The sequence below is a fragment of the Patiria miniata genome, unplaced genomic scaffold (assembly GCF_015706575.1).
Source record: "Patiria miniata isolate m_02_andy unplaced genomic scaffold, ASM1570657v1 HiC_scaffold_2, whole genome shotgun sequence".
NCBI classification, from domain to species: Eukaryota; Metazoa; Echinodermata; class Asteroidea; order Valvatida; family Asterinidae; genus Patiria; species Patiria miniata.
In genome coordinates this window covers 12,644,354-12,662,842 of record NW_024037058.1, presented here as the reverse complement: position 1 = coordinate 12,662,842, position 18,489 = coordinate 12,644,354, and the positions used below count along the sequence as shown (strand labels likewise).

At 40.5% G+C, this 18,489-nt stretch overlaps 1 protein-coding gene across 1 annotated transcript; it reads right to left on the bottom strand.

Annotated features, from left to right (window-relative positions):
- Positions 1 to 4,825: 4,825 nt before the first annotated feature.
- Positions 4,826 to 18,344, bottom strand: LOC119726540 (dnaJ homolog subfamily B member 9-like). Its single transcript, XM_038198269.1, has 5 exons — positions 18,195 to 18,344; positions 11,887 to 12,130; positions 9,930 to 10,246; positions 8,834 to 8,948; positions 4,826 to 6,726 (listed from the first exon to the last, which is right to left on the bottom strand). The coding sequence occupies exons 2-5, from the start codon at positions 12,104 to 12,106 to the stop codon at positions 6,647 to 6,649; spliced, it is 732 nt and encodes a 243-aa protein (XP_038054197.1). The 5' UTR covers positions 12,107 to 12,130; positions 18,195 to 18,344; the 3' UTR covers positions 4,826 to 6,646.
- Between the last annotated feature and the right edge of the window lie 145 nt (positions 18,345 to 18,489).

The window sequence follows — 18,489 nt, the reverse complement described above, 5'->3', positions numbered from 1 at the left end:
TCTCACTGTTATTTGTTTTGTTTCATACATTAATTTACGGGGAGTTATTTTGGATATGATTATGATAATGCACGGGGTACTTGCACAAGTCTATGGCCGGAAATACTCAGGCCCAAAATACGCAGGCCAGATGCCTGGCATACTTCAAGTTGTTTGGGTTGCATTCCTCAGCGTCGTCATTCACTTGGACGGGAGGGAGGAATGACATTATACATGGTCAGGGGCGACCTTAGCCAATAAAGAGCACCATAAGTGATGTCAGCGCGAGCGCTGTGAATAATTATGCTAATAAATCACAACTTGACCAGAATGTTCTTCATCGCATCTTGGTAAGCTGCGCATCTTATAGGTGGTAAATCATGCAGGTCTAGCCGTCATCACGTGCAAAGAGCATATCAGCTGTTCCAATTCATCTTAACCACAGATGTCAGAGTTGTAACCAAGTCATTTTTTTTACAAGTCAAGTCAAGTCCTAAGTCAAATTTTAGCAAGCCAAGTCAAGTTTCCAAGTCATTTTTTTTCCCAAGTCAAGTCAAGTCTCAAGTCAATAATATTTTTTCACAAGTCAAGTCTAGTCCCAAGTCTATTTTTTTTCAAGTTAAGTCAAGTCTCGAGTCAGTTTTTCTTCTTCAAATATTAGACTACGTATGGGAACCAGTCTATGTGGGAATGGGGTTTATCAAAGCGTGCATCATGTAAGGAGATTCAAAAAAAAAATATCATACTTTTCAAACATCCTCTCTGAATATTGTGGGGCTCTAAGTTTCAATGGGGGCGCTGTTCAAATCCGACGATTAATAACACTATATCACAGAATGGTTTTCATATACTACCCAGTGGCATAACAGGGGCTTGTTGCAGATTGGCAAATTGCAACCGGCTCATTTTATGAGCGAGCCAGGCCGCGGGGACGCGCGATAAGCAAACTCGGGCCGGGCGAAAAATCGGCCTGTCGGAAAAAGCGTGTCATAGTTTTCGCTCGTACCCCCCGCCCTGCAAACTGTTTGTAGGGCGGGGGGTACGAGTGAAGTCACAGTCGGCAGTGATGAAGAGCGCCACCTACTTTACGAGAGTGTCCTATGGCTGCAACCTTAACCCTGTATTAAAATTCCCATAGACACAAGTGCTAAGTGCCCATATTTAACTCTTTTTTTTTTTTTAAATACTAAGAACTCTCACAGGTATTAAGCTGCACAGAAAAAAAATGAAGATCAACATGTCATCTTTCATTTTTCTTTTCATTTTTGGGTGGGTTGGCCATCCAATCCCTCCACAACATGGCAAAAAAGCGCCACTTACGAGCCCAATTGCATCCAAAATGCTCAGAATTCAAAGCCCCAAGTCCGGGCCAGAGGTTCATTGCCATATCTCTTCAATTAGTCCCCAATTTTTTGGCTCTCAGAACTCTCTAATATGGAATATTTGAGGGTATAACTTTATTCATGACCTCGGCGGATGGATTTACTGACCCTATTAATTTTACCGGTGTGCACCCGTATGGGCTCAATAAATTGCTATAGACCCAAATGATAAATATCCCCACTTAAATAAGTCAGGAAAAATACTCACAATTCACTCTCCAAGGTGTTCGAGACACACATCAAATTTAAGCGTATATATTTCATCACCTTTCGTTTTCTTTTCAATTTTTGGGGGTCAACCTGTGACTTTTAGGAGAAAGTTCCATCCGAAGATGATCACCCCTTAAAGTAGTCCCGAAGCCCTTCGCCATTTAGAAAAACGATGCCTACACTCCATTGCAAAATAGAGCGCTTTTGGAGCCCAAATGTCCAGATTGCACAGGACTATAAGTTCACAGACGTGTGCAAGGCTTCATCCATATTTTTTACAAACCCTCAAGTACATGGCTCACATGCACAATATGCTCAAATACCGAAGAATTTGAGGGCATGCAAATCGTGATTTACTGGCCTGCACCCTTTAAAAAGCTGCAGCTATAATTATGTCTTTATACAAGTATAATATGTCATTGATTAGTTACCCTTAAAGACATCCCCAATTCATACACAAGATTATGTGAAGCTCATCATCTCTTCCCGGCCCCCAGCGCCCTAGGCCGTTTGCAGGGCTAGGGCGGGGGTACGAGCGAAGCGCTATGATGCACATCATGAAAAGCACCCCCGGGTGTAATGTGGTGTCCTGGTTGATGATGTTTTCGTCTACATTTTTAACCCTAAAGGGCCGAGGCGGAATCCGCCCCCCCCCCTTCCACCTCAACTTTTCTCCGCGATACCCTTGGAATTGGAAAGAAATATTTTCGCGACCCGAGCTGTCCTGACTTTTTTAGCCTCGAGTCTTTGCGCATCTTTTGATTCCCAAAACAAAAATCGGAGCGCGGGGTTGTAGCACACCCGTACCGGTGCACGCTACGCACCGTGAAAACTGAATTTCCCCATACGTATACACAAAGCAGAATTACCATTCGTTCATATAAATAATTAATTAGCCATAATTCCAAAATCCGCCCCCCCCCCTCCCCGACTGTGAGATGGTCAAAATAACCCAGCCCTTTTATAAGGCCAAAAAAAAAAGTCTCCGGTTTCTGGTATGGAGCTTGCACAAAAAGTGGTGCGGCGACGCGGCTTTTTTGTTTTTTTTTACCTGATTTTTTTGCTTCAAATGTCGGCTGATGACTGCAAATGGTGCCCGACTAAACTCAGTGCAAATAGGCCTATATGGGATTGGGAGTCCAGAGAGGCCACATAAAGCTTATTCTCGACCATAAGCCCATCTAAAACACGTTAAAATTGTGCAGCAGCAGGATTCCAGTCAAACCAGTGAGTTTGGCGGTTTTGAGACATAATCTTTCATTGAAAAAAAAAACTTTTTCATTTTGCCGACGCGCATGGCTACGGCGACGCGCGCGCATACCAGAAACCGGAGACTTTTTTTTTTGGCCTAAAGGGTTATTTTTGTTTTTGTTTTAATTTGTATAGAATTGAGGATGAAGATGTACTGCTCACATTATTTTTTCAGGAAAATAATGTTTGATTACAGGCTAATTGAAGACTGTTAAATTGGTAAATTGATATGAATTGTGATGTCGGCTAATCACTATTTCGACCCAAATGAAGTTTCTGTAGGTCATGTAGAATGAAAGGGTAAGGAATTATTTTTGGAGGCCGGTGTCATATGAAAATGCGACAATCGGACTCTTTTTCCCTATTTTTGGATAATCCCTCGCACGTGGCAGGTCACTCTCCCGTAGGTGATCCTACAATTTCAAAAAGCATATTCTCGTACTTGTACGAATGCGCAACAATACCAACGCACGAGTCCACATTTGCATGGAGTCGGATATTCACGCTACACCGGCCCAGAGTGATCGGGAAGCCCTGTGGTCCACGTCCCAGCAGCTATGGCAGCGTGATATTTAGTCGATGGCTCGTCCATTTATAAGTGGCATTTTGACACCTTGCAAAAAGTCCGATGATTAAAACAAACGACCCCTCAAAAGCGTGGATCACAACAGGTGACAGGGGCGGATCCAGGAATTTTCGTAAGGGGGGGGGGGGAGGGGTCATCAGCAAAACATTCTGAAATGTAGACAGGTTTTTTTTCCTCCGGACACTTTGGAATCCGAAAACCAATAGGTAGGGTGGGGGAGGTGGGGCTAGCTTGTTAGTTTTTATAGGGGTGCAAGAAAATACACAATGTACATGGATATTTCAGGAGATACATGAAACTGTCCAAATTTGTCTTCACCACGGATGTACATGTATTTTACAATTTGAGATTGGGGCCAGCTGGAGGCGAAGGCTGTCATGTACAGCAGCTCCTTGCATTCTAAACCAATCACAGGTTTAGTAAAGTCGACTCCGATTGGCTGAGGCGCAAGATCGCATAAATCTGCACATGCTTTTGACATATAAGACGTTCATTATACAGGAGATTGGCTCCGTGGATAACGGATGATACTCAGACTACCCCCTTTAGACCTATATAGGGAGTGAAGTACTTTTTTAAAACTCGATTTACTATTTCAGAGAAAGAACCTTCAAAGAACCTTGTTCTTTAAAAAATTACTTTATTAAACTATAATTATCTTTATTGCAAATCTTTTGTACCATATTTACAATGTACATGTATTAATTATGTTCGCAGGATTTTTACAGATAGGCAGAAAAGTACATGTACTGATCCAAAATAAAGAAATTCTTGTTTTATACACAATACTATAAGAAATAAATAATGAATAAAAATTGCTCCAACTTTGAAACAAAATTATCTCCGCAGCTCCATCTAAACACTGAAAATAGTGGCATGCTCTGTCAAATATTTCTGCTCAAATTAAACTCTTTCGGTTCCAATATCATGAGCTAAACAAAAAGGAAAGAAAGCAAGTTTATTTGATAAGAAGATTGCCATCATCACCAGAACACTGAAAACACAGGCCTCTGGTTAAAGGGAAGATACAACATTTACAAACATCACAAAACGAAATGATCAAATTATCACGAAATACTTTAATGGATTGTTAGGGAATGAAAGTCTAAAGCATCCTGTAAAATCGTGGCTCCCGGTGTGCTGACATTTTCAAGAAAAATTGTATTTTTCCAACGCTGGTCGGCCGACCTGCGTTGGAGAAAACTGTTTTTTTTTCTTCAAAAACTGCTTGTAGTTTTTCATATTTAGTTATTCCGCATTTTCTTTGCAATTGATTACACACCTGTGAAGGGGTACAAGCCTTCTAGACTGATTCTCTGACCTTGCATTCCCCAAAGTCTATAAATTGCTCTGATTCATCTTAAGTGGGGTCAGGGAAGTACAAGAACATGATTGGTTTTCTTGTTTTTTTTCCCAGCATCTACAAGCCCAAAACGTGAAACAAGTCATTTTAACAATATTTGCTATTACATACTGATCCCCCAAATTCATTTATTTCTGAAAATTGCAGCAAAAGCAGATGTTGTACATTCCCTTTAAAGTCTGTGATAACTTTAAAAAGTACAGACTTCAGAGACACAATATGACTCCCTCAATGGGTCAGGATAAATTGCAAACTTGGCAAAATACCTTTGTCTTCAAACCAGGGACCCTTTCTACATGTATGGTGAAAACACTGAATTTTCTCTTGTCCAATACAGTTAAAAGAAAAATAGTTCAGGGTATTTCCCTCTCTCTCATTAAAAAAAAAATATGTCAGAATGAATGATAATACTAGATTTAAATGTTAAAGGGCCCATGGAATGTAATTTGTTTAATGCAATCTTTGAAAACACACCTTTGTATCGCATATTTGACCTTAACATGTATTTTCAATTTTTGTTTTGCCATTTTCAAGGGTATTTTGGTGCCTTTTTAGTTTTTATGCTAATCAAATTTCCATATTCATGAGCAAAAGTGTGATGTCATTTCAGGCCGAAACCTCAATGCCACAGCCATTTCAGCACAAAGGGTTGCCAGATTTTTTGCATATTTTGCTGTCCTAAATTAGCCTCCTTTGATTCGTCGTTGAGTAAGTGCATGGCAGTAAGCCAGTGAGCAAATTTTTCTCACGAATGTTGTCAGTGCGCAAATGTTAGGGTTCACAACATGAACAACAAACCCCGAAACTGAACAGTGTCTTCCTAAATTACATGATGGCAACAGCGCCCTCAGTTGTCTGGAATAGCATGGACAATTTTAAACGTTTAAAAGAAGTGTACTTTTCAATAAAATTAACCAAAAAGAGATGTCAAATAGTTTTCATACACGAACATTTAAGAGGAGTAGAAAGTTGCACAAAATAGGTTCCTAAGAAAAATTGGTTTCACAGAATCTTTCAATATAGAATGATAAAGATATTGATGACTTTTCAGACAAAAGGGAAAAGGCTGGAGCAGTATAGTTAACGCTATCACACCTCACCCACAGATTCTGTGTCTTGTTTGGACGAGAGCGAGTCACATGGTACTTTCTATTTTTGCTATCTTGCCGTGCACTTCCAAAAATACCCACAGCAACCAAAGTACTATACTCATGGCAACCAAAGTACTATATGCACTGTGTGCAAAATGCATAGGGGTACGTTGCACGTTGCACGTTTGCGCGTATTGTTTCCAAGTGGGAGCGCTACGGAGCTGGGTTCAACATTCCGTGAAGGGGTAGTTAGAAAAACTGCAAGTTAATTTTCAACTAATTTGGATTCAAATAGAAGTAAAGTTTTATTGTATTCAGATTAAATTAATGGGTTATCGCTTAAAATCAAGCAGAATCTGTGGGAGAGATGTTAATACAAACATTGACTGCTTTATCTCGTGGTGTAGTAAAACTATCCTCCCTCGGTGATCCATGGAGCATTCTATGACAATGCTTCATGGATCACCTCTGGAGGCTAGTTTTACTTCACCACTCAAAGCAGTCAATATTTGTATAGTAGAATTTGTTCAGTTCTGTTTCCAGATGAATCCATAATTGCTAGTGATACTGGGATGTAAGATGTCCATACCAACAGTCACAGAAAAATAGTAGTCATTGACACAATAAGGGCTCCTAAAAGAAATATGGGATGTGCCAAAAGAAATTGTGCATTCATTTGATATTTAAACGAGAAGTGTGTGTTTGTTGTTTGAGTGGCTTACACAAGGCTGTAACTGCTGCAGCACATCCTGATCTTATGAGCACCTTCTTTAAATCCAAATTCCTATGAGCAATCTGTGTACGTTGTGATTGTGTTGCCAACCCGTTGTGTCACTGTTCTGCACGTCCGTCCAGTTGTTGATGCTGTGGAAATCACAATACATACCGAATTGTAATACAGTATGTACACTTTTTTTATCCTGGTCATAGGAACAAAAATTAAGAGGCTAAATACATGTATTAAGCTTTGGAATAGAATTAAGTTAACCCTCCTCTTGCTTAAGAGGTCACCAATGGTCAAAATATTCTTCCTCACCTCCTGGCCTACTGTGTTCAAACCAATGGGGGTCTTGACCAATATTGACCCAAGTAATAACCAGGCTGACAATGCATGTTTCCATAGGAGGGTTTGTTGACTGTGATGGAGACGTTTGATGAGGTTCCCAAGGAATGATTTGAAAGCTTCCATCATGGCCTATTACAGTCGACTCTCGTTAATACAAACTTGTTCGGACCTAGCCAAATTGTTTGTTATATCAAAATTTTGTATTAAGAGGAACATCAGTCACATTCCTTGTTATGTGCACATATGTGCACAGTGGGGACCAAGGCTTTGTGTTTGCTATTTTATAACCAGAATTTGTATTAACAGTGTTTGTATTAACGAGAGGTGGCTGTACTTGAAACACTGCATAACGGGGTCATTCTATAAATTTGGGGTCCAAAAATGTGACATTTTGGCATCCCTGTTACACCTGACCTGTATGTAATTTGACATGAAAATATCATTGAAATGGACTTTAAACTACTTTGAACTGTTTAGCAGGTACTTTGCATTAATACATAAGCACTTTTGGAGGCACCAAAGAATGCATTCTGAATTGACAACATCTTATGTCAGATGTAACAGGGACACCAACAAAAATGGGACCCCAAATTTATAGAAGGACCCAATAATCATTTCCAGTGTAAAAATATAATTGCTGAATATTATTTCTAATAAAAAAAGCCAGTATGTTATTCAGTAGCGGATCTAGAGGGGGGGGGGGGGGGGAGGGAGGGGTAAAATGGGGCCGCAGCCACTGACTAATAATATACTAGTGAAATGGGACCAAAAATGTACATGTTGTAAACGGAATGCTTATGTTCCTAATTTCTTTCCATAAATGCCTTAGAATGAAGGAGATAGAAAGCATTGTGGATTTCAAAATTTTTCGGGGGGGGGGGGGGGGGGGGGGCAGGGCATGCCTTTAGCACGCCATTCATTCCCCCCCCACCTTATATATCAACTAACCGTTTCCTAAAAGCTAGATTCCCCACTGGTACATGTCCATGTAGATGTATATCAGTTAACGTGCACAAACTAATTATGATGGGTCATGCTTCCTATTACTTTTTGTATTCTTTCCAATTGATAACATGCATGTACCTGTTCATTATGCACAATATAATGTTCACTCAATATTTTGGAGGAAATTGATATACCTGTCTATATGTAAATGTACTTTTTAGTGTGGTTATTCACTGAGTGTGAATTTAACATCTGGGATGGTGTCACATACTGTATGCAGCATCTGTCGTGTATTGATATTGCTCATAGCTACATGTACATTTACATGTTAAGTACATAGTTACCTAGCAACTGATCAGAGCAGACCAACATTCAAGGCTAAACTAAACTAAAAAAAACCCCAAAAAAAACACACACACACACAAACACACCCAGACTTGTTTCACATACCTAGTGTGGACTTTCCTTTCTTTTCGTGTAGTTAAGGAACACCAGTGGAAAAACTCATTTTTCTCAAACTGTGAAAACTCTTACAACCCAATTTTTTTTCAATGATTCCCTTTAGTGTTTCTCTTCATTCTGCTACAGATAAACCTAACCCCAAAATGCCTCTAAACCTGTTTTCCAGATATGGGGAAACACTGTGTGGACGTGGGCAAGTCCACACTTCGTCGCTGCTACCTACATTATGTGGACGTCTTTTGTTCGGAAGTCCACACTGCGTATGTAAGACAAGCTCACAATTCTATTTAATAGACACCTTCAAAACTTTGGATGATGGCTAAATAACATCACATACATGAAAGAACAAAAATATAAAAATGTGCTCATTTCTTTCCCTTCTGTTAGCCTAACACAGATGAACTGTCAAGTGTTCCTTTTGGCAAACATGCCAAGAAATAGAATCTAGTCCTAATGCCTTTCAAACTTCATATCGCAGTGATGACTGCATAAGCTTACCATGTCTGTGTGTTGTCGTGCTGAAATGAGAGGTACGAATGTTGGAGTGCATATTGGGGAATGTTACATCATCAAATGCGTTGCCAAAGACGGAGTCGTGGCTTCCTCTGTGATTCTGCAATGAGTACATGTAAACAAATTAGAGAGTTTTAATCACAAGGTGGGGTGTAATCTTTCAAACTTCAATTGGAATGACACTCTCAATGCTTATCGTGATTAAAGGTATTATACATTCGAACAACATTTGCTTTTGCTGAATTTTCAGAAATGGACAGATTTTGGGGTTAGTATTTTATAGCAACCATTGTTACACTGACCTGGTTTGGGTTTATATAAATGCTGGAAAAGCGAACAAAAAAACGCTGTTCTTATAGTCCGGTTCTCTGACTCTCCTTCAGACGAAACAGAGCAATTATAGACTTCGGGAAATTGTCCAGTCAGGGAACAGGACAAACTGGCTGTGTAATCGATTGCAAACAAAATGTGGACTTACTAAATTTGGTACATGTAGATTGGGGGCAGTATTTGAAAAAAAACAAAAAAACATTCCAATGATGGTGGGCCAACAATTGTTGGAAATTAATACAAAAATTCCACTGTTGTGTATAATACCTTTGACCCTAAATCCAGCAGGTTGAGGAGGAATCTGTAGAATTGAGATTCACGGAGCCCAGCCACTTTATATTTACAAACGTACGTGTATACACGTATGACCCCTTTCAAGTTAAAAGAAGTTCCATTCGTTTCCTGCATTTGTAGGATTTGAAGCTTCCTTGAAAAAATAGTTTCAAGGGAGTTGGGGTAAACTGACCAAAAAATCACACCCCCCAGTGTATGATGAATCATTCAAACTTCACCACTGTGCATGACCATTCCTTCAAAACTTTCCAGTGGATTTTAAATGATTGGGGAGGTTTGAGATCGTTGAAATGATGTAAAGTGCTATTTAAGCACTATTATTAATATTATTATTTCATTGTACAAAACTTGGTGCAAAACTGACCAAAACAAAATCACAAACGGGAAAAGAAATTTTGAAGAAACCATGGCTACATGTATACACTTTCAATAGATTACAGGCCATTTTTGGACTTACTCTTGCTTTGTTTTTGTGCAAGGACTCAAAAGCACCAGAGCCAAAGAAATCGTCGTCAAATCCCTCCCAGAAATCATCTCCAAAGAAGTTAAAGCCATTGCCCCTCCTGTTGTCACCTCCTGATCGTCTCCTGTTCCTGAAGTTGCTGAAACTGCTGTCAAAGTCTCTGAAGAAGGATTTGTAATCAAAGTTTCCTCTCTGCTGAGATCCTTGTCTCGTTCCTCCTCTGCTGCCGTGATTGCCGCGATTTTCAAATTGTTTCCTTCCCAGCTGATCATAGAGTCTCCGCTGTTCAGGATCTGACAGAACTTCATATGCTGGAGTTCAGAAAATATAATTAAATACATTTGTTATACATGTATCGTGTGCTTGGATGCTGAAATTTCATTGATCTAGGACGGCCATGTGTCTGGACAATAAAAACGCATGCCACAAAGCACACACTGAGGGTGATATCGCACTGCATTTGTTGGGCGTGCCTTTGGAACCTGCCAGTGCGCTAACTTTGCGCAATGAGAACTGCAACGTCAACTGCTCAGGCTCATGTCCAGCAGGACATCACAACCTTCAGTTTTCAAAGGTTACAAAGCGGTGATTTAAATTGTTTACAACCATTTATCTTTTTGAGTTATTGGCATGATTTGACAAAACAATTGTTGACTGCTGTGATGTGGGATAGGCCGTTTTTAACCCCCTTGGGGCGCATACATGTAGCACCCTCAGCTCCGCCTCAGGTGCTATGCGCCCCTCTGGTGTTAAAAACATCATATCCCACATTCACAGCAGTCCACAATTGTTAATTGACCTATCGCCGTTTGAGATTTAGCCACGCCCCTTAGACAACCATATGGAAGTTTTGTACACTAAGTTTTGTTTGTCTAAGATTTGACGCGATTCTACCGCGATAGGTCAATTATGATAGTTGGAAGTGTAGATATTTTTCTCTGTATTCTTTTTACCGCATGCAATAAAAATTGAATCTTGGTTCCACTTTATCTTACAGTACCGGTACCAGGACAAGTCATCACAAAATAACCTTCATGTAGCTTCAAGTGAAAATTGATTTTCAGGTTAAAATTGAATGCACACAATTACAAAGCTCCTTTTTGTACATGTTAATTAATAAGTATTGCTAAAATGCAAGGTTACTGGTACATGCACACTTGTCACTTTGATTGTGATAGTGTTACTACAATGTCAGTCAAAAGATTGAGATAAATTGTCCGTGTTTTTCTTTGCTCATTTTTGCTTTTGAAACTTTAACTTGGTTTTTGTTCCTTTGATGAATTTTAAAATCCAAAATAGTTCATGTTTGCCCTGCCTGTAACTGACCTACAGCATCGCTCGCTGTCATGTAGCCACGCCCCTTCAAAGGCCAAAAAAAAAAAAAGGCGGTCTGTGGTCAGACCAACTTTCCGAAATTGATGCGATGATGCGGGGTTTTTTTTTGGGGGGGGAGGCTTTTTTTTCATGCTTGCTTTTTTGTTTTCTCATGTACCTTGGTGTCCTTCATCATCCTGTGTCTTGGTGTTCTCCATCATTTGCCTTTGTGCCCTTCCCCATTGCTTGGCGCTCCTTGGTAAACATATTGAGGCGATGCTACAATAGTGGAAGCTGTTGTAGATTTTAAACCGAAAAATTTGAACCCCCCCTCCAAAAAAATGACGTGTATAATCTAAATCGACGCGCGCTGATCAGAGACTGACTCCTTTTTTTTGGCCTTAGAATGGAATTTTGTATATTTTGAGATTTTGAGATTACACGTTTCATGTTGATTTGTTTATAATTGGACAATTTTTTCCCAAGCTGCGTTGACGTGATTCTACTGCGATCTAGGTCAATTGAAAGTTGGATGCACTTACATGTACACGTATGCAGTACAAACGCGAAATCATTATGGAATACTGGTGTATATGATGCCACATTTAACATACGTGTTCTTGAAAGTATTGTGTACCTTTTGCAATCTCTACAAATTTGGCCTCTGCATCAGGATCCTTGTTCTTGTCTGGATGATATATGACAGCGAGTTTCCGGAATGCTTTCTTGATCTCCTTGTCTGTTGCTGTGCGCTTTATCCCAAGGAGCTTGTAGTAGTCTTCCTCCTTGCCTTCCACCACCAACAGAAGAACTGTCAAACATACGGCTCCAATCTTCAGGAAAATTTGGTACTGCATTTTGAAGTCTTCTTGAGAGGCACCCTGTTAAATGATAATTTCTAAGTTTAGCTACAAGCATACATGTATGTACGTACTGAGTCTGAAATGTACTTGTATACTGGTCATCAGTCTGATTAATTTAAACCAGGGAAAATTAAACGGAAGGCGACAGAGAATAGAGAGACAAAGCCCTCTTTGTAGGGCTAGCACGAAGTCACACAACCTGGACATATTTTGGACAGTCAATTGACTACATGTACTGTAGCTCCAACTTTTAAACTGTGGAAAGAATGTTGCAACCTGACGCCACTTTTTTCTTCACATCATCACAATGAAGGTCAGTCATTGCAAAAATGACATGAATCTGGGATGGAGAGTCAAGACAATTTTCAAAGTATTCCCCAACAAAATTGGAAATGAATCAAATTAGGTTTTGCCCTTCACCGACGTTTTTAAACACTGTATACTCAGAAAATTGGAAATTGGAAATGTTTCAGGAAACCTTTCCGGAAACTCGCTGTCACGTATCATCCAGACAAGAACAAGGATCCTGATGCAGAGGACAAATAAGTATTTCTTAACAAAATTGGAAATGTTTCTAGAAACATTTCCAGTTTTGTTAGGAAATACTTAGAAAATTGTCTTGACTCTCCATATAGACCCTGTACATGTGGCAGGGCCAAGTTTTACTTGTATCTTTTTATGATTTATTATAGTGTATTAAATAGGAGTAGCTCCCCTTAGAAAAAGCAAATAATTTTAGTTTTAGTTTAGATGCTCGCCCCCCCCCTTTCTTGGAAGTGTGTCCCCCTGTTTGTTTACGTAACCCAAAAGCCCCCCTATAAGCTGCTGGTACATGTACATGTACCACATGGTCAAGACACATTTAGTTTTTAGCCAGTAGACCAGCAGTGTACATCCAGTACACAGTATTTCATTTTAAGTTCAAGTTCATCTTAACTGGAGTGGTGTATCCTGGTTGGATTTGTCTGCTCGTCAAGTCATTCTCATTGACCTTGTTCCTGTTTGAGTGTTGAAAGATATTCTCACTGTGTTGGAACTTGGTGTTAGGGTTTTATTTTTTTTTTTTGGTTTGACTTTGAGTCTTGATTTTCGTGTTTTTTTGTTGTTGTCATTTTGCTTTACTTTTGAAGTTCTTCGATATCAATTCGGAAAGATTTCCATATCTGGCCATCAGTAATTTTCCCCTTAAATGACCTATCCCATCAGAAAGTGATAACAAAAAGTCAAAATTAGCAAGGAAAAATTTTGAATTTTTACAAAAAAAACACTTAGAAATTTTCAGAACAGTCCCATAGGGTGTTGTACACAGGGTGACAAGTGATGGCCAGATATATGGGAATCCTTTCCATAAATTCTTTTTTCTCCTTTTTTTGTTTGAAATCTAAAATTGTGTCTGTGTCTCTATTAGTATCAATTCAATTTCCTCGCGACTTTTCCTTTCAAACATCCTGAGTTTAGTTTAGTTTGATTAGTAAACTCCCCACAGAGTCTTTAGAGTGAGTTCCTCATAGTGTCAGTTTTCCAGGTTAGGCCCCCCAAAAAAATAAGTCGGTCTCTGGTCAGCGCGCGCGTCCATTTTAATCATGCGCGTCGATCTTTTTTTTTTCCAAAATGTTCCGCGGTAGCTCCAACAGCGCCCTCTCAATTTTTTTTACCAAAGAGCACCAAGGAATGGGAAATTGTACCAAGGCAAATGATCGAAAGCACCAAGGCAAATTATGGAGGACACCAATGTACATGAGGACACCAAAAAAGCAAAATAGTACCCACCCTTAAATGTACCCTTTTGCAGATTATTGACACTGTTGCTCCAGTAAAGGAGATTAGATTAAAGACCAGGACGGAGCCTTGGTTCCATCATGAGATTCTTGAAAATATCAGGATAAGAGACCAACTCCTGCACAAATTCAGGAAAGACAGAAATAAGTCTGCTCTTTATAAAGCATACTGTCAAATCAGAAATAAAATCCAGAGGGATGTAAGGTCTGCTAAAGCTAATTATTTCAGTCGTAAGATCGAAGAACACAGAAATAACTCAAAACAACTTTGGAAACAGTTTAAAACACTTGGTTACAGCAATAAGGCTAAGGGTCAAGCTAGAGTGGTTCTTGAGGTTGACTGCGAATTTTGTTTTGATACAAATAAAGTGGCCAACTATTTCAACAAGTTCTATACCACAGTTGCCTCTGAATTGGTGAACAAACTGCCAAGTGCCAATAAAACCTTTGGGACTGAATCCAGAGCCTTCAAGGATTACTACGAAAGTAAAGGTGTCACTCCTGATTGCCTCAAGCTTTCTGCTGTAACTACTGATTTTGTGTATAAAGAATTGCTCAAATTAAACTCTAATAAGAGCACAGGTCCAGACAATATACCGGTCAAATTCCTTAAAGATGGTGCTAATGTACTACAAGACCCTGTTTCATTCATCATTAATTTGTCAATAACCAGTAATATTGTTCCCACTGAACTAAAGTTTGCTAGAGTTAGGCCATTATTTAAGAAAAATAGTACATGTAGATCTGATGTTGGCAATTACAGACCGGTCAGCATACTAAGTGCAATAGCTAAACTGTTAGAAAGAGCTGTATACAATCAATTGGACAAATATTTCACTGACAACAACCTTATTTATAATCTACAATCTGGATTCAGAAGTTCCTATTCAACTGACACTTGCTTGATTCATCTAACTGATCACATTCGATCTCAGATGGCCAAAGGTAATTATACAGGTATGGTGTTATTGGATTTACAGAAGGCTTTTGACACTGTAGACCATGTGATCTTATGTAAAAAGTTACTAGCTATGGGTATTCATTCGGATTCTATTCATTGGTTTCAATCATATCTTTCTACATGTAATAGACAGCAAGTTGTCAGTGTCAACCAGGTTGAATCTCAACCAATGGGTATAACATGTGGTGTTCCACAGGGCAGTGTATTAGGGCCACTTCTCTTTCTCTGTTATGTAAATGATATGAAAATGAGCGTTAAATCTGATTTGCTGCTGTATGCTGATGACAGCGCCCTATTCATTTCGGGTAAAGACCCGGAAGTAATAGCTGACAGTTTGAGTAGGGAACTTGAATCATGCAGGCAGTGGCTAATCGATAACAAACTGTCTTTGCATCTTGGCAAAACTGAGTCTATCCTCTTCGGATCCAAACAGAAACTTAGTAGTGTTGACAAATTTGACGTGTGCTGTAATGGAAAGATTGTTACTCCTTCAAATTCAGTTAAATATCTGGGCATAAAACTCGATCAGAGTCTAACTAGTGAGGACACTGCAAATTCTGTAATCAAAATAGCAGGTGCTAGATTGCAATTTTTATACAGACATGCTAACTGTTTGAATGAGAGATCCCGAAAAACACTCTGTTCTGCTCTAATACAATGTCATTTTGACTATTGTTGTTCATCCTGGTACTCTGCGTTGTCGGTAAAATTGAAGAAAAGGATCCAAACTACCCAAAATAAATTAGTCCGGTTTATTTTAAACATGGATTCCAGATCACATATTGGTCAAGCAGAACTGAACAAGCTGGGCATGTTAAACGTTAATGACCGCGTCACACAACTCAAGCTGAATCATGTTTTAAAAATTTTTCATGAAATGGCACCAGACTTTCTGTGTCATAAATTTAGGAAGGTCTCAGATATGCACAATTATTCTACCAGGGGAAGTTCCACCAATTTTGTTGTTCCAAGAATTAAAGGGCAAGAGTGCACTTCATTTTTTTATACCGGAATTCATCAATGGAATTTACTTCCAAACAGCATCAAATGTTCAAACAATCTTCCTCATTTTAAAAGGGCAGTGAAAGAACATCTCTCTTCGTATTAATTTTGTTTTTTAAGCAGCCGAAATGTTTGTGCTTTCTGTGATTTTTTCTTTAAATTATTTTTCTGTTGCTAGATCCAGTGCAATTTTTATTGAACTTTTTTATTTGTACTTGTACTTGTATGTGTGTTTTTAAGGACCCAGATGGAATTAAGCCGTCTTATAAACAGCTTTTCGGGTTATCCTTGGCTCTGTATTTACATGTAATACGTTTGTTTGTAATACCATTGTATGTTTGTCTGTTTTTTGCCAAAATAAAAGAATTTAAATTTAACCTTGTCTGTACAATCCAAGCTTGAAGAAAAAAAAAAAAAGCAAAAAAAAAAAAAAAAGCCGCGTGGCCGCGTCAATTCCGGAACTTTGGTCTGACCAGAGACCGAATTTTTTTTTTTTGGGCCTTACATACACAATTGCTGAAGTGGTGTGATCAGGTGTCAACATTCTTTCCTATTCCTAAACAGAACTTTTATAAATTAGTCAAGTTGTACAACAGCTGGGCGAGTTGACGTATGGCAGTGCATACAGCGTACGCCAACTCGTCCAGCTGTACGATCATGACGGACGGGTTGACTCGAGTTGGCAAACGGTCCAGATGAAGCCGAGTTGGTCAATGATCGAGCAGGTAGGGCCAAGGCCTACAACATGACGGTCGAGTTGGTGAACGGTTACTTAATTAGAAGGCACCCGATCCGTGTGCACATGATGATGAACATGATGGATTGGGTGTCTTCTAAATGTTTACTCCTCAAGTTCTAGAAGTAGCGATTAGTGAACGGTCGAGTTGGTTCGAGTGAAATTGACGTTTTTACAAGTCATAGCGTCAGGAATCGTCAGACCCTTTAAAAAAACTACGCGGTCCTATTTCTACGCACTCACATTTAATTTGCGTAATGCAAGCGTTAAATTAATAATAAATGCGAAGTAGCTTGAGAAGTTGAGTAACTCCAGCTGACAATGACATGCTCCATTTTCACATGTGAATGAAAATGGAGCATGTCAGCTGGAGTTACTCAAGTCAAGCTAAATGCGAAGATGAGATCATGGAGATGGAGGCTCAACTTGATAAACAGATGAAACGTTAGGACAAAATATGCACAATTAATGCACAATAGGCTAGCTGGAGCAACTATAGAATGCAGGGCCACGCCGAAGCAAGGTTTTTTATTTTGCCTGGAGGCGTGGATCATGGATGGAATAGGAGTAATAGATATGCAAACCTGCAAAAAGTGCTAAGTACAGCGAAGGAATGCACTTGCTTGTAAATGTGTTGGGGGCACTGTCTGGAGTGGCGGAGGCGCGGAGTCTTGGAGTCGCGGAGACGCGGGGCATGGAGTGGCCGCAGTGGCGGAGGCGCGGAGTCGCAGAGACTCGCGCCAATAGAGGGCGCAATTCTCGGCGGAATTTTTTTGAGAACGAAGCATCCATACCCATTTTAAATGGGCGCGCAAATTAGGAAGGGAGGAGGGCGACGGGGCACTATCTGGAGTGGCGGAGGCGCGGAGTCTTGGAGTCGCAGAATCGCTTTAAATGGGCGCGCAAATTAGGAAGGGAGGAGGGCGACGGGGCACTGTCTGGAGTGGCGGAGGCGCGGAGTCTTGGAGTCGCAGAATCGCGGAGACGCGGGGCACTGGAGTGGCGGAGGCGCGGAGTCGCGGAGTCGCAGAGACTCGCGCCGATAGAGGGCGCAATTCTCGGCGGAATGTTTTTGAGAACGAAGCATCCGTACCCATTTTAAATGGGCGCGCAAATTAGGAAGGGAGGAGGGCGACGGGGCACTGTCTGGAGTGGCGGAGGCGCGGAGTCTTGGAGTCGCAGAATCGCTTTAAATGGGCGCGCAAATTAGGAAGGGAGGAGGGCGACGGGGCACTCTCTGGAGTGGCGGAGGCGCGGAGTCTTGGAGTCGCAGAATCGCGGAGACGCGGGGCACTGGAGTGGCGGAGGCGCGGAGTCGCGGAGTCGCAGAGACGCGCACCGATAGAGGGCGCAATTCTCTGCGGCTCCACGACTCCACGATCGATTTTCGGAGGTAGGTCGACTGCGGTTCCACGCCTCCACGCAGCCGTACGGAGACGCGGATGTAGAGTAAAGTGGCCCTGCATTCTATAGTTGTACCGGCTAGCTGGACATGCTGGAGTTACCCAGCCCTAAATTGTATCGTTGACATTTTCATTGGGTTGTCATTTAGGGCTAGGCTGGGTAACTCCAGCTAACATTAACCATGTTAACAATAGTACTTACCAGTTAGGCCTACAACAAATCTGTCGAAAGTATTTTCGACTTCGAGAATGAGAACTTTTGAAAAAAAAATCAGTCCAGTTGTTCCAGCCGCTGAAGGTCAAATAACTAGCTCGCAGTCGCACTCGTACTTTACTACTTCGTAGCACCAGTGTCCGTGGGGCATGGAGGCCGGTAGAGTGAAGTTCGGCGTATCGCCAGCTAGGCTGCACAAAAAAATAGCCACACGTCAACATTTTACATGTAATAAACGTGCGCTAGTATGGCGCCTTTATTTTGACAGTCCTCAGTAAACAAT

Coding starts and splice junctions, on each gene's coding strand:
- LOC119726540 (XM_038198269.1), bottom strand. CDS start 12,106: ATGCAGTACCAAATTTTCCTGAAGATTGGAGCCGTATGTTTGACAGTT. Junction 10,247..11,886: donor ATTTGTAGAGATTGCAAAAG/GTACACAATACT, acceptor TCTGAACTCCAG/CATATGAAGTTCTGTCAGAT. Junction 8,949..9,929: donor TGCACAAAAACAAAGCAAGA/GTAAGTCCAAAA, acceptor TACTCATTGCAG/AATCACAGAGGAAGCCACGA.